Raw genomic sequence first — 16,219 nt, 5'->3', positions numbered from 1 at the left:
CCACCTATTGTTCGTGAACCATGCTATGTGGCCCGCCCATCATATCTTCTTATATCTGCTTTCCACAATGATATCTTTCACACCGCTGCGTTCTCTAATCATTTCATTTGGGATACGATCCCAAAGGGAAATTCCCAGCATAGCTCATTCCTTTGCCCTTTCAGCTACTGACAGCCGCTGTTCTTCTCTCTTCGTCAGTGCCCATGTTTCACTGCCATACAGCATGGCTGGCAGCACTGTTGAATTGAAGATATTTGTACGTGTGGTCTTGTCGATTTTTCCTTTGAGGATGTCCTTGATGGAATTAAATGCACGCCATCCTACCCAAATCTTTTGTGAGAGTTCTCAGTTCATGTCTTGGTGCATATTAACTTCTTGGCCCGAATATATGTACTGTTCCATTTCTTCAATTTCTTCTCCTGTTACCGTTATTCGGGCTTTTCATTAGACGTCTGATCACATGTATTTCGTTTTGCAACAGTTCATTTTCAGACCGACCTGACTGCTTTTCTTGTTGAGTCTTCGTAGCATGCTCTGCAGTTACCATGTCATCCGTGAATCTGAGATGTGATAATTGTTCTCCATTTGTATTAACACCACTCCTTCAATTGATCTTGTTCATAACCATTTCAAGGCAGGCGGTAAATAGTTTCAGTGAAATTTTATCTCCTTGCTTTACACCTTTCTCAATTGGGACGCAGAGGGGAGTTTTGAGGAGAGTAATGTCTGTTGTACATCCAGTATTCACTTCCTTCAACACACAAATCCCAGACATTGAGCCAGAACCTTAGCTAGTATAAAGTGGTATAACTGTTGATGTTGGCGAACTATGCTGCTTGACAACAACTAAGAATTGACATTGCTTGGAATATATAGCAGTTACACAAAGTTAACCTGGAGAATTATCTTAACAAGTAACTTTATAAGAAAGGCCCACTGGCACTAGGGAAGATCACAGTTCCCTTTTATGAAGACTAGTTAATACAAAGCATTAATACTGGGGAGAGATACAGATACAGGATTCTCAAGTTTAAAAAAAAGTTTTCCAGCTTCACAGAAGTATATTTTTCTTAAAAGATAGAGGTAAACACAAAACATGACCCTGATCCTGCAAAGACTTACCTGTTTAAAATTATGCATGATTATTTGCAATAACTCTACTCATTGCAGGTTTCACTGAAATACGAACTTCAGTATGTCTAGCTTTCCCTTGACGAGGACTCCTTTACTTTACTGGGTTTTGTCTCTGGGTGGTGGGAGTGGCTTAAGGCAGTAATGTATTATGTATTTAGGAACCCATCATAGCTGTTAATTATGTAGTGACACCTCTAGTAACATGGCAAAGGATGCAGACTCCATATTTGAAATAATACATAATAAAAGGCATGTATTTTGAAACTGTTCCTCTAATTCATTATAAAAAGGTTGTTTCAAAGTGCTCTTTAATTTTCAAAAGGCTTTGACTGTGTAACTATAGTGTATTGATTGTGAATAGCTAGACGCAGTGCATACATGTGTGAGTATAAAATGGAGGCATATGTAGCAGTGACTATGAATACATAAAGGAGCATATAATACACAGATTCACATTTCTGTGGCACTCACGTGTCTGGATGGCAACATGATCCATATGTACTTGGTGCGGAGGAAGCAGCTAGATTTATTTTCATGCTACAATTTGGGGATTGATGGGGAGGATACACAGCAGGGACAGTTAGGGAACATATGTGAAAGCAGTGACAGTGGGTATGTTAATATGGATATGAGGAGGCAGTCTATACAGCGGTGACAGGGGGTAAATCAGTGAAGGGACAGGGCAGGGGCTATAGGGCAAAGACAGTGGCTATGTCAGTGGACTGTAGGGGCGTATATAGCAGTGACAGGGGTACGTCAGTGGAGGGTAGGGGGTATACAGCAGTGCCAGTGGATAAATCAGTGGGGTACGGGGAAGGGGGCTATAAGGCAGTGACAGTAGCTGTGTCAGTGGAGGTAGGAGGGGGCTATAGGGCAGTATCAGTGGGTGTGTCAGTGGAGGCTATAGGGCATTGCCGGTGGGTATGTCAGTGGGTATGTCAGAGGGGGCAAAAGGGCAGTGCCAATGGGTATGTCAGCGGAGGCTATAGGGCAGTGCCAGTGTGGGGGAAGGGTAGGAGGGGCCTATAGGGAAGTGTACATGGATATGTAAGTGGGGAATAGCAAGGGGCTATAAGGCAGTGCTGGTGGGTATGTCAGTGGGGGGCAGGGCAAAGGCTATAAGGCAGTGCCAGTAGGTATGTCAGCAGGGGCTAGAGGGCAGTGTCACTAGGGGTGGGGAGTGGGCTATAGAGCAGTGACAGAGAGCATGGGGTAGGAGGGAGCTATAGGGCAGTACCAGGGGGTATGTCAGTGGTGGGCAGGGCAGGGGCTATAGGGCAGTGCCAGAGGATATGTCAGTCTGGGGTGTGGAGGGAGTGACAGTGCAATGCCAGTGGAGGTGGTGAGGTGGCTATAGGGCAGTGCCAGTGGGTATGTCAATGGGGGGCAGAAGGGGGCTATAGGGCAATGCCAGTGGGGTGGGGGTGGGGAGGGGACAAGTAGCAGGGGGCTGTAGGGCAGTGCCAGTGGGGAAGTAGGAAGGGGCTATAGGGCAGTGCAAGGGGGGTTTAGTGGGGTCAGGCCATAGGGCAGGGCCAGTGGGGGGTTAGCGGGGAGGGGACTATAGGGCATTGCCGGTGGGGTTGGCAGGGCAGGGGCCATAGGACAGTGCCAGTGGGGTTAGTGGGGTGGGCGCAATAGGGCAGTGCCAGTGGAGATAACAGGCAGGGGCCATAGGGCAGTGCCAGTGGGGTTAGCGGGGCGGGGGCTATAGGGCAGTGCCAGTGGGGGGTTAGCAGGGTGGGGGCTATAGGGCAGTGCCAGTGGAGTTAACAGGCAGGGGCCATAGGGCAGTGCCAGTGGGGGGTTAGCGGGCAGGGGCTATAGGGCAGTGCCAGTGAGGGGTTAGCAGGGAGGGGGCTATGGGGCAATGCCAGTGGGGGGTTAGAGGGGTGGGGCCAATAGGGCAGTGCCGTTGCGGTTGGCAGGCAGGGGCTATAGGGCAGTGCCAGTGGAGTTAACAGGCAGGGGCCATAGGGCAGTGCCAGTGGGGGGTTAGCGGGCAGGGGCTATAGGGCAGTGCTAGTGGGGGGGTAGCGGGCAGGGGCCATAGGGCAGTGCCAGTGGGGGGTTAGCGGGGAGGGGGCCATAGGGCAGTGCCAGTGGGGGGTTAGCGGGGTCGGGGCCATAGGGCAGTGCCAGTGGGGTTAGCGGGCAGGGGCCATAGGGCAGTGCCAGTGGGGTTAGCAGGGAGGGCTATGGGGCAATGCCAGTGGGGTTGGGCAGGGCCATAGGGCAGTGCCAGTGGGGTTAGCAGGAGGGGCCATAGGGCAGTGCCAGTGGGGTTAGCGGGTCAGGGCCATAGGGCAGTGCCAGTGGGGTTAGCGGGCAGGGGCCATAGGGCAGTGCCAGTGGGGTTAGTGGGGAGGGCTATCAGGCAGTGCCAGTGGGGGTTAGTGGGCAGGGGCCATAGGGCTGTGCCAGTGGGGGTTAGCGAGCAGGGGCCATAGGGCAGTGCCAGTGGGGTTAGCGGGAGGGGCCATAGGGCAGTGCCAGTGGGGTTAGCGGGTCGGGGCCATGGGCAGTGCCAGTGGGGTTAGCGGGCAGGGGCCATAGGGCAGTGCCAGTGGGGGTTAGCGGGCCAGGGCCATGGGCAGTGCCAGTGGGGTTAGCGGGGAGGGCTATGGGGCAATGCCAGTGGGGGGTTAGCGGGCAGGGGCTATAGGGCAGTGCCAGTGGGGTTAGCGGGCCGGGGCTATCGGGCAGTGCTAGGGGGGGGTTAGCGGGCAGGGGCCATAGGGCAGTGCCAGTGGGGGTTAGCGGGGAGGGGGCCATAGGGCAGTGCCAGTGGGGGGTTAGCGGGTCGGGGCCATAGGGCAGTGCCAGGGGGGGGTTAGCGGGGAGGGGCCGTAGGGCAGTGCCAGTGGGGGTTAGCAGGGAGGGGGCTATGGGGCAATGCCAGTGGGGGTTAGCGGGCAGGGGCCATAGGGCAGTGCCAGTGGGGGTTAGCAGGGAGGGCCATAGGGCAGTGCCCGTGGGGGGTTAGCGGGGTCAGGGCCATAGGGCAGTGCCGGTGGGGTTAGCGGGCAGGGGCCATAGGGCAGTGCCAGTGGGGGGTTAGTGGGGAGGGGGCTATCGGGCAGTGCCAGTGGGGTTAGTGGGCAGGGGCCATAGGGCTGTGCCAGTGGGGGTTAGCGAGCAGGGGCCATAGGGCAGTGCCAGTGGGGTTAGCGGGGAGGGCCATAGGGCAGTGCCAGTGGGTGGTTAGCGGGTAGGGGCCATAGGGCAGTGCCAGTGGGGTTAGCGGGCAGGGCCATAGGGCAGTGCCAGTGGGGTTAGCGGGCCAGGGCCATAGGGCAGTGCCAGTGGGGTTAGCGGGAGGGGCTATGGGGCAATGCCAGTGGGGTTAGCGGGCAGGGGCCATAGGGCAGTGCCAGTGGGGGTTAGCAGGAGGGGGCCATAGGGCAGTGCCAGTGGGGTTAGCGGGGGGTCTATCAGGCAGTGCCAGTGGGGTTAGCGGGCAGGGGCCAGGGCAGTGCCAGTGGGGGTTAGCAGGCAGGGGCCATAGGGCAGTGCCAGTGGGGGGTTAGCGGGCAGGGGCTATAGGGCAGTGCCAGTGGGGGGTTAGCGGGGAGGGGTCTATCGGGCAGTGCCAGTGGGGGGTTAGCGGGCAGGGGCCATAGGGCAGTGCCAGTGGGGGGTTAGCGGGGAGGGGCCATAGGGCAGTGCCAGTGGGGGGTTAGCGGGCAGGGGCTATCGGGCCGGGCCAGTGGGGGGTTAGCGGGGAGGGGTCTATCGGGCAGTGCCGGTGGGGGGTTAGCGGGGTCGGAGGGCAGTGCCAGTGGGGGGTTAGCAGGGTAAGGGCTATAGGGCAGTTCCAGTGGGGGGTTAGCAGGGTCGGGGCCATAGGGCAGTGCCAGTGGGGGGTTAGCGGGCAGGGGCCATAGGGCAGTGCCAGTGGAGTTAACAGGCAGGGACCTTAGGGCAGTGCCAGTGGGGGGTTAGCGGGCAGGGGCTATAGGGCAGTGCCCTGGTGGGAGTTTAGCCGGGTGGAGGCTCTAGGGCAGCGCCAGGGAGTTAGCGGGGAGGTGACACGCAGCTCCCCCACTCTGCCCGTGCAGGCGGCGCCCGGCCCGTTCACACGGAGCACGCGGGTCCCCAGCCCGCAGGGCCGGCGGCTGCGGTGGAATCACCTCCCCCCCGCAGCACATGACCCGGAACGCTGGTCTGGCGCTCCCGGGAGCTGAGCGCGCGGGGCTGTGGCGAGGTGCGGGCGGGCAGCGCGGAGCCTTCTCGGAGCCGCCGCGCCCAGCTCCCGGCCGGGGGAGCCACTCGGCAGCGGCAGCCCAGATGTGCAGCGAGGCGGCCGGGCAGGTAAGGCACAGCTGGCTCTGGCTCTCCTTGGCACTGGGGCCGCTCTATGCCCAGCATCGCGCAGCCGAGCTCGCCGGGCGCTCGCGGGAGATCCGTTTAGCAGAAGAGTTTCTCTCTCTGTCTCCCTTAAACAACCCTCCGGCTCTTGCCAGCCAGCGCCAGGACAGCGGCACCTCACCGAATCCCTTCGTGCGTTTCTATATATTTTAATATGCCTCAATACGATGTAATCCCGCCTTTAAAACTTTTCAGCGGGCTTGTGTTCCAGCAGGCGTTAATGCGCGGTATTGGGCTTTGAAACATACCCGTATCGCAAATTATGATAAGGATGAAATTGTGATACTTCGGGGGAATTTTAACTCACTCCGGTAGACTTTTAGCCATTCCAGCTGCTTAACTTTTTAAGTAGCTCTGTTATTGCTACCAGGTACAAACAGAGTGACAGCTTTGATGACCAGCTGGTTCATGCAGCTATTTTAGAGAGTAGTTATTTCTTATGTAGCCTTGGTTAATGGTCATTCTTAAGTACAAAACATGTACAACTTTCTCCTCCTCTCTAAAATCTCTGTGGATTTGTTTCCATATAGTTGGCATAGAGTTCTTTATGTCAGAAAAGCAGACGACTAACATCTCCAATTCTGTATGGGAGAGGTGCTATGGTTCTGGATAAAGTGTATGAGTTACTGGGATGCTTAATTTGCCTTTCCTCCCCCCGCTTCTTTTATGATTTATCAAATGTTGTCTGAGAGACAGGTGATGATGGTGCTAAAATGCTAACGACAATACTCCCCTGGATAGTTGAAAAGAAGACACATATAGTCACAATCCCAAATTTCAAAGCAACTGCATCTTATATTAATGTCTCATTATGGTAATAAATCAATCTTAGCATGAAACATGATCCTTTAGGCACTGTAATTTAAGGGCATATCTACAGCCCTTTCAAGTCATTGGGAGTTTTTCCATTGACTTTAATGGGATTTGGATCAAGCCTTTAATGATCAATCAAATTTCAATTGGTGTAAAACCAATGCAAGGTAAACATATTTCAGGGATCATTATTATTTATTGTTAACCAGATGTATATCCTGCTGGGCTACTTCTGTCTCTTTGTTAAGCTCTATCTGAGATGGATGCTTTGCTCTGAGCAAGTGGGGTCAGGAATGTCCCCTTGAATCTGTAAGGAAATTGTATGAAAGAAATACACTTAAAACTGGGTTGGTCCATTTCCCTTAACTGGGCTGTCTTCTCTTCACTTTTGCTGTGTCTTTTAACATAGGAGACAGTGGGCTGCTGCTGGCAGCTGCAGGATGAAGTCGCCTCCCTGCTGCATGTCCCTTTCTTCCCAGACAACCGGACAGGAGCCAGGGGACAGCACATCGCTGGGTTCCTTGGAGTCCAGCGTCTTCTGCAGTGAAGAGGAGCAGGGGCCCTTGCTGCAGAAAGTTGACCCCTCCTTGGACTGTTTCATCATCAATGTGGGAGGCAGCCGCTTCGTACTGTCCCAGCAAACTCTGTCTTGCTACCCAGACACCCGGCTTGGGAAGCTGGCCGTGGTGGTGTCCGCTGCCCGGGATGTAGCCTCTAGCCTCCTGGAGCTCTGCGACGATGCCAACCTGGTGGAGAACGAGTATTTCTTTGACCGGAGCTCGCAGGCATTTCGCTACATCCTGAATTATTACCAGACAGGGAGGTTGCATGTGATGGAGCAGCTGTGCGCCCTCTCCTTCCTGCAGGAGATCCAGTACTGGGGTCTGGACGAGCTCAGCATTGACTCCTGCTGCAGAGACAGGTGAGCACTGGGAAAAGGAGAAAAATAATAATGTGGGCTGGATGCTCTCAGTATCAACTCCTGCTGCAGGGAAAGGCAGGCTCTGGGTTGTGAAGGGAAGAGAACCAGCAGTGTGGGTTGGAGGAATTCAGCATCAACTGCTTTTACAGGGGTAAATGGGTGCTGGGGAAGGAGCTGAGCTGCACAAACTCAGCACCAACTCCCACTACATGGACAAGTGGATATTGGACGGGGGAGGGAAAAGGTTGGAAGAGGTCAGTGGTGATTGTTACTAGAGGGGAGGTTGGCACTGGAGGCAGGATAATGAGATTCAGTATGGGAGCAGTGGCTGGGCAAACGCTGCATCGACTTCTGCTAAAGGGACGGGTGGCACTGGGAGTTCTGGATGGGAGGAGGAGGAGGCAGAAGGAAATGACTGGGGGGACAGGCTGAGGCAGAAGTGACAGCAGATGAAAATGTTAAATAGGGACGAGGAGAAGGCAGAGAAGGTGGACACCTGTGACATTTGTGCTAGGATATTTTTATTCTTTTAATTCTATTGGTTGTGGTTAATTTTGGTTACTGGTTTGTTTGTTAATATTGAAGTGTGGAGTGTTCTAAAAATGATAAATAAAAAATCCAAAATACTTACATTAAAATCATTATAATCAGATGAATGTGATACAAAAACCAGTGCACACCTGCACTGCCTGACAGTCCAATAGTATCTATTCCAGAATGGCTTCAAGGTGCTACTCAATTTCACTGATTTCTTAATCGATTTTCAGGCCAGAAAGGATCATTATGACCATCTAGTCTGACCTGCATAACACAGGCCATAGAATCACATCTAGTAATTCCTGTATCATGCCCTTATCCTGTGGCTGAGCTAGAACGTATTTTTAGAAAGCCTTCTAACCTTGATTTAAAGGCTGATGAAAATCCACCACATCCCTTGGTATGAGGCTTGACTATCAACAGAAATCAATAAATGTACTGACTACCAGCATGTATATATGGAAAAAAGGATTCTCTCATGTTTCTTGATAATCTCCTTGTTTAAAGAAAATGTTCCATAAATATGGCTCTGATTCAGCAAAGCATTTAGCACATGCTTAAAATCCATAATAACTAACTCCACAAAGGTGGATAATTGCTTTGCTGAATCAGGACCTAAATGTTTAAATAAGGTGCAAATAGCAGATATAATAAAATAGGTTCTTGAGCTATTGGTATGTCTTGGACAAAGGATTATAAAGGTATAAAGGATCATATACCTCCCTTCTAAGCATTGCAACTATAAAGCAATGTAATAAAATTAAGTAAAATATTATTAGTAAAAATGACAAGATGGTTTAGAAACATAGGGCCTGATTCTGCCAGTCTTACATGAGCATCCCCTACTCTCACAGTTAGTCCCACTGATGTTAAGAGTAGAATCATAGAATTGTGGGACTGGAGGGGACCTCGAGAGGTGATCTAGTCCAGTCCCCTGCACTCAAGGCAGGACTAAGTATTATCATTCTAGACCATCCCTGACAGATGTTTGTCTAACCTGCTCTTAAAAACCTCCATTGATGAAGATTCCACACCTCCCTAGGCAACTTATTCCAGTGCCTAACCACTCTGACAATTAGGAAGTTTTTTTCCTAATGGGCAACCTAAATCACCCTTGCTGCAATTTAAGCCCATTGTTTCTTGCCTTTTCTCAGAGGTTAAGATGAACAATTTTTCTCCTTCCTCCTTGTAACAACCTTTTATGTACTTTAAAACTGTTTCCATGTCCCCCCCCCCTCTCTCTCTCTCTCTCTCTATATATATATATATATGGGGGGAGGAGGAGAGAGAGGAGAAGGAAGGGAGGAAGGGAGGGGGAGAGAACACTCACATACAGGAACTCCTCACTTAACGTTGTAATAATGTTCCTGAAAAATGCAACTTTAAGCGAAACGATGTAAAGCAAATCTAATTTCCCATAAGAATTAATGTAAATGAAGAGGTTAGGTTCCAGGGAAATTTTTTTCACCAGACAAAAGACTATTTATATGGTCTTTTATACACACACACACACACACACAAAAACGTTTTAAACAAACAATTTAATACTGGTACACAGTGATGATGATTGTGAAGCTTGGTTGAGGTGGAGGAGTCAGAGGGTGGGATATTTCCCAGGGAATGCCTTACTGCTAAATGAACTAGCAATTGACTGAGCCCTCAAGGGTTAATTCTCACAACACTCTACAAGGCAGCAGGAAAGGAGGGAGGGCAGACAGAGACACACACCCTGTGTGTGAGTGAAAAAAATGTGCATTTCCCCTTTAAGTAGCTGACCCCAGGCTTACACTGCCTTGTTAATTAAATCAGCTCGCTGAGACCTGAGACCGCAGCTACTGCCAAGAAGCTCCCTCCCTCCATAGTGTGTCTCCCCTGCTCTATGGAAGATGGGGTAAGCGGGGTGCAGGAGCAGGGGGGAGGAGGAGACACCCCAGAGGTGATAGTAAGCCGATCCAGTCTGGTAGGGCGTACCGCCAAGAGCCAGTACGCTGTGCCGGACCACATCGACTTCCACGGCAGGGATTGAAAGGGCTCAGAGCTCCCCGCTGCTGTGGGCAGCCCAGAGCCCTTTAAATCCCGGCTGCAGCTCCGGCAGCAGGGCTGGGGCCGGGATTTAAAGAGCTCAGAGCTCCCCGTGGCTGTGGGCAGCCCAGAGCTCTTTGAATCCTGGCCACAGCTCTGGCGGCCGGGCTGGGGCCAGGATTTAAAGGGCTCTGGGCTTCCCGTAGCGGCGGGGAGCTCTGGGCCCTTTAAATCCCTGCCCCAGCCCCGCAAAGCTCGGGGTTCCCCCTGGCGGCCAGAGCCCCGGGCCCTTTAATTTGCCCCTGAGCCCCGGGGGGCTCCCAGCCACCTCTGCAGCTGGGAGTCCCTGGTTGATTTAAAGGCTCTGGGTCTCCCAGCCACAGCTGGTTCCCCAGGGCCTTTAAATCTTGAGAGGCCACGCCTCTTCTGGATGAGGCCACGCCCCCCTCAGGACTCCAGCAGTACCAGTAAGTCCTGTAAGTTACTTTCACCCCGAGACACCCTGACATTAGCTCCCATTTTTCCCCCTCCCCCAGTACAGCAAGCAAGAGTCTCTGGGAGCAGAGCCACCAAGAGGGGGGGGCACAAGTGGAGCAATTTGCCCTAGGCCCCAGACCCCGCAGGGGCCCCACGAGCCCTCGCCCGGCGGCGCTCCAAGTCTTTGGTGGCATTTCTGTGGTGGGGGGGCCCTTTAGTGGTGTCAAAGACGCAGAGCGACTGAAGGGGCCCCCGCTGCCGAAATGCCCCCAAAGACCCAGACCGCCGCCGGGTGAGTACAAGCGCCGCAGCTCCCCCGCTTTGCCACAAGCCCCCTGAATCCTCTGGGCAGCCCCGTCTGGGAGCAGCTCCACGGCAGAGGGCAGGAGCAGCCCATGGCAGTGTGGGGAGGGACAGCTGCTGCACAGGGAACTTAGGGGAGTGGGGAGCTGATGGGGGGGCTGTTGGTCCACCCTGGTTCCAACCACCCACCAGCTAGCTCCAATGGGCTGCTCTTCCTGCAAGCTGCTCTTCCTGCAAAACAGGCAGCTGCCAAACGACTTTAGAAGGGAGCATTTCACAACTTTAAACGAGCATTTTCCCTAATTGATCAGTAATTTAACATCGAAATAACATTAACTGGGATGACTTTAAGTGAGGAGTTCCTGTATCTAAAGCTTTGTGGTATCAAGCACATATTTATATATTTGTTCTGGCATAATTTCCCAAACTGTAGGCCTGCTCTTGGCACATTCAAAACTCTCACTGATATGAATGAGCACCATAGGAACATAATGGTTGTGTAGATGTGCTCTGTGGCCTTAACTCAGCAAAGCACTTTATCACATGTTTGAAGTTAAGGATGAGCTTATGTCCTTTCCTGTATCAGGACATATCAAATTCCCTTTAGGAAGATTTACTCTGGTTGTAGGGGGGTTTTCATGTGAAAGACAGTTTCCATAACGGTGCAAAAATTGTCATTCGAGGTTTATATTCTGGGTTGGATTTCCTGGGCAGGTACTTCAGGAGGAAGGAACTGAGTGAAGCCTTGGATATCAAGAAAGATGCAGAAGAGCTGGATGCCCAGGATGAGGAAGAGGATTTCTCCGGGAGTCTCTGTCCCAGTGTCAGGCAGAGGCTCTGGGAGATGCTGGAGAAGCCTCGCTCTTCTGTAGCTGCCAGGACTTTTGGCACCCTCTCTATGGCCTTTGTTGTCGTGTCCATTGCCAATATGGCCTTGATTTCTGTGGAGCTGAGTTGGTTGGCGCCCCCACTACTGGACGCCCTGGAGTACGTGTGCATTGTCTGGTTCACAGCAGAGTTTGCCCTGCGGCTCCTGTGCACACGGGATCGGTGCCGCTTCCTGAGGAGCGTGGCAAACATCATAGACCTGCTGGCCATTTTACCCTTCTACATCACCCTGCTGGTGGAGAGCATGTGCGGTGGGGAGAGCTCTCAGGAGCTGGAGAATGTGGGGCGTATCGTCCAGGTGCTGAGGCTGCTCAGAGCTCTGCGTATGTTGAAGCTGGGCAGACATTCCACAGGTACCTTTAGCTCATGGATTTAACACAATATTGGTTTTGGGGTTTCATAAGCCATAAGAGGTCAAAAGAACTTAACCAAGCAAGTTAAACGTACAGACACATAGTAACCCTTACAGATTATCCAAGGTGCTGGTGCCTCAGTAATAAAACTGAATCTGCATAGAAGGGATGGAAGGAAATTACCTATTGGTCAAATACACTAGGTACGTACTCAGGGTGGCTAGTCTCCCGCTGCTCCTGCCACTGCCTACACTTCAATTTTAGTGCACTAGCTAGCAGAGCTAGCATGGGAATGGAATTGACACCTGCAGCTCGAAGTGTAGGAGCCTATGACGGCTCCTAGTGGCAGTTCCCCAGGTTTGTAATGACGATTGTTGACATCAGATAACTTCACTTTGAAATTTGGGGTCACACCTTTCTATCTTTCATATGTTTATTTAAAAACCATTCAGGAAAGTATTATCCTATTGGTTTAACATCACCTGTCTCTCTCCCATATAGAGTTTAGTGATTTCTTGTCATAGAAAGGGAAAAATTGAATTAATCTTATCAAAACTTGATAACTCTCCTACTCTGAGAGTGAAGTATCACTTCACCATTAAAACTGAAAATAGTAGTCCATTTCTTTAGCATACAGAATTAGATGCCACTTAACTACACATGAAAGCAGCTCCAAAGAGCTTAAATGCCAGTGGTGATAATTGCATACTTTTTGCTATTTAAGTTTTACCAGTCGCCCAGACTCAGAGCAGTAAATCAAAAACTGCAGCTCGCTATAATTTGAATATTGTCAGAAACAGTTCTCGTCTTCTGGCAGAGCAGGCACTGCTGTTAACATAAACCTAGTAAATCAGAATGGAAATATACACTGTACAGATCTGGAGCCTGTTTCCTGATAGTTAAAGATGACAAAATGGTGAGGGTTTTTCATTTTGATTCTAACGCATACATAAACACAGTCATTAATATGGAAAGTTCTGCACACAGAGGGGATCATCCATAATCACATCTCCCCCTCCCACCTAGAAGCAAAGTCACCTACCTGTATGACATCATCCCTGGGATATTGAGGAGACCCCTTTGCAAAGTTGGGAGCCACTCCAGGGGAGTGGATGGGAACAGGGCAGGCTGGGGGAAGGGACGGGTTAGCCCTGCTGTGCGTAGCAGGGTGTGGCTGAGGAATGCTCACCATGCCCTGCACATTTTGTGAAGAAATGACAGATCCAAACTATTCCTGTGGGTGGGGGTGATAAAGACAGATAGGACACAACAATGACTCTGCAAAAGCTGAGCTATGTTTGGGGAAGGGATGTGGTCATAAAGGGGACATAAAGCAGGCTGTGAAGGCTGAGCAGTGGGATTTGATACACCTATTCAACCTAGCACTTCCCCAGCACAGGCCTAGTGGCACACAGGGCCAGGGCCACTGCTCTGCCTCACCTAGACTCACCGTTACTGGCACCCCTCGTGCTACTGGCAGTGCTACCAAGACTCACTCCTTGCACTCCCCAGCACCTACAGCGAAGTTATTGCAGCCCTCCGCACAGGAGGAAGGCAGGACTCCCTAAGGCCTTTCTGCTCAACTTCAATGTGCTTGTGCTGGAGCAACCATGGTTTGGCTTGGCCAGATAAGTAATTTGAAAAGAATTGCTTTCATATGGTAAGAAATTACAAAACCTGCACAGCCCCTGACACCTACTGATCACTGAGAACATGCTTATTGTGTGCCCTTTAACTTGTGTTTGGCTAAAGTTGTCTGGTTTTGACCTGCAGCCACTGGTTCTTATGCCTTTCTCTGCCAGATTAAAAAGCCATTTAGTACCTGGTGTTTGCTCCCTACGAAGATACTTATACACTGCAATCAAGTCACCACTTGATCTTCTATTTGCTAAACGAAACAGGTTGAGCTCTTTAAGTCTGCAAGGCATTTTTTCCAGCCCTCAGATCATTTTAGTGGCTTATTTCTGCATCCTCTCCAATTTTTCAACATTGTTTTTTAAATATGGACACCAGAACTATGATATTCCAGTATCAGTCTCACCAATGCCATATACAGAGGTAAAACCACCTCTCTGCACCTACTCACTACAGCCCGATTTATAAATCCAGCAAACAAAAACATGGGAAGAGAGCCCTGAAATTCACTAATGCTTACAAAAAGAGCAATGCTGACAGTATTTGACTTGTAACACTTCCTCTCTGGGTCACGGAGAAACTAATTACTCAATCATCCCTTCTAGTTGTTAGTTTTGCAAGGTGTTGAATGCCACTAACTTCCTTGCAAATTGAGGGTCATCAGGTCTGGTCCTTAGGGCTGGTCTATATGCAGCTTTTGTACCATTATAACTATATTGAGCGATATAGTTAAAAGTAATACATCCCCTCGTGTGGATGAATTTATACCAGTATAAAGGTGCTTATATGGTATTGCTTATTCCCCTAAATTTACAGGAGTATGCTATACCAGTATGAACATCTAAACCAATATAGTTATAGTGCTACAAAAACTGTGTGTAGACAAGCCCTTTAGTTAGGTAGGGTGGAGGAAAAGAAAAAATCTCTAAAAACCAAGGAGCCCATTTGCACTCTCTGAAGTGCAGGCATTAAACCAAGGGCTTTGTGTGTGCACTGGAAAATAGAGACTGGCCCAAAAGCAACAAGAAATCTTAAACACATTTATGTCTCAAACTCCCAGAGACTCCAATGGCTGTCTGAGACCTGCAAAAACATATGAGTTCAACCTTAGTTTCCAACATTATTTGGTTTAGTCGGAGCTCAGTGGGAGTAATTTGTAAGCATTGCATTTCTCCCCCTCAGTAAGAAAAACACTATTAATTATTTAAAAAAACAGTAAGAGAAACACTTTTTCAGAAATCATAAAGTCCTCAGTGATAGAGAAGATATAATACAGAGACCCAAGTTATCATAACTGGCTTTAGAGGATGCCCTGTTTTGTGGATATATTTTGTTTTTCATTTGTGTGCGTGTGGCTTTTCTTCCTTTGCACTGTTATTGTATTTGCTTTTCCACCCCTGCACTGGCCAGCCTAGGGGCACTGCATACCCTAGAGGGGGAGAGGCAAAGATCTACCATATGTGCACACTTATCTTTGTCCTGTGCAAGTCTCTGCACACTCATGCTCCCTCTCCCTACCCATTCAGCTTTTGCATAAGGGTGCAAGTGAGGCAAAGGTGAAGTTGGACAAAGGTGATCTCCTTATGCCTGATCCCATCCCCCAAATTGAATGGCTCATTTCCCTCATAACAAGTTACTCCAACTACATTGTAATTGAAGGGATGTACCTGGCAGAGCTGGCAGTAACCAGCATAAGAGAGGAAGGCATGAGATGTGTATCTCCCACTCCTATCTTCACATCTTCCCCCTCATTCTAATATGATTCATGATCAGCCCCTTATTAATTTGTATACTGGACACCAATATCTATTCTTTTCCATTTCAAAATAGGGACCATAAATCAGAGACCTCTGTGTTTTATTTCTTGAATAATCATGTTTTTCCAGTGGTTCTCCAAACAGCATTGCCTCCTCATAAAAGCATTCCTGAGGTAGAAACATAAAACGCAAAGTGTCTAGCTTTCCGAACAAGTGCTTCTTAACAGAGGTATGAAGACAGTTACATGGATCAACCTACTGACAAGATTTTTTGTGTTCCAGGCTTGCGATCTCTTGGGATGACTATTGCACAGTGCTACGAAGAGGTTGGTCTGCTGCTGCTTTTTCTTTCTGTGGGAATATCTATATTTTCCACGGTGGAGTATTTTGTTGAACAAGGTGTCCCTGGCACAACTTTCACAAGTGTGCCCTGTGCATGGTGGTGGGCAACAACTTCCATGACAACCGTTGGTTACGGCGACATTAGACCAGACACTACCACTGGCAAGGTAGTGGCCTTTATGTGTATATTATCGGGAATATTGGTCTTGGCTTTGCCTATAGCTATAATAAATGACCGTTTTTCTGCTTGTTATTTTACACTGAAGATAAAGGAGGCTGCTCTTCGACAGCGTGAAGCTTTAAAGAAGCTCACAAAGAACACATCCACTGACTCAAATATCAATGTTAATTTGCGAGACATATATGCTCGCAGTATCATGGATATGTTACGGTTAAGAAGCAGAGAGAGAGCAAGCACCAGGAGCAGTGGTGGAGATGATTTTTGGTTTTGACTTTATAAAATCTTGTATAACATACAGAATACTTCAAGGTGTAGTAGTGAACGGTAGGACAGCTGTCATTTTACATTATTCACACTTGCAATTTTATTTTCTTGGTGTGTTTAAGCTAACTAGTGTAGGCCAAAGGCATAACTCAAAAGCTGGGAACTCTCCAGGGGCTTTGAAACTAATTTTCAAAATTAGTTCTTGAACTGGAAAAATATA

The 16,219-nt window shown here is 49.7% G+C and overlaps 1 protein-coding gene across 1 annotated transcript; it reads left to right on the top strand.

Annotated features, from left to right (window-relative positions):
* The first annotated feature begins 6,779 nt into the window (after positions 1-6,779).
* Positions 6,780-16,006, top strand: KCNV1 (potassium voltage-gated channel modifier subfamily V member 1). The gene is made up of 3 exons (XM_039523024.1): positions 6,780-7,240; positions 11,294-11,820; positions 15,495-16,006. The coding sequence occupies exons 1-3, from the start codon at positions 6,780-6,782 to the stop codon at positions 16,004-16,006; spliced, it is 1,500 nt and encodes a 499-aa protein (XP_039378958.1).
* Positions 16,007-16,219: the final 213 nt, after the last annotated feature.

This window comes from Mauremys reevesii, linkage group 2 (genome assembly GCF_016161935.1).
Source record: "Mauremys reevesii isolate NIE-2019 linkage group 2, ASM1616193v1, whole genome shotgun sequence".
Taxonomy (NCBI): domain Eukaryota; kingdom Metazoa; phylum Chordata; order Testudines; family Geoemydidae; genus Mauremys; species Mauremys reevesii.
The sequence above is the reverse complement of the archived record's forward strand: the minus strand, read 5'-3'. Positions and strand labels throughout refer to the sequence as shown.

What these genes read in the sequence shown, in the direction of transcription:
- KCNV1 (XM_039523024.1), top strand. Translation starts at nt 6,780, where the DNA reads ATGTCCCTTTCTTCCCAGACAACCGGACAGGAGCCAGGGGACAGCACA. An exon ending in GACTCCTGCTGCAGAGACAG is followed by an intron (nt 7,241 to 11,293) that starts GTGAGCACTGGG and finishes TTTCCTGGGCAG; the next exon opens with GTACTTCAGGAGGAAGGAAC. An exon ending in GCTGGGCAGACATTCCACAG is followed by an intron (nt 11,821 to 15,494) that starts GTACCTTTAGCT and finishes TTTGTGTTCCAG; the next exon opens with GCTTGCGATCTCTTGGGATG.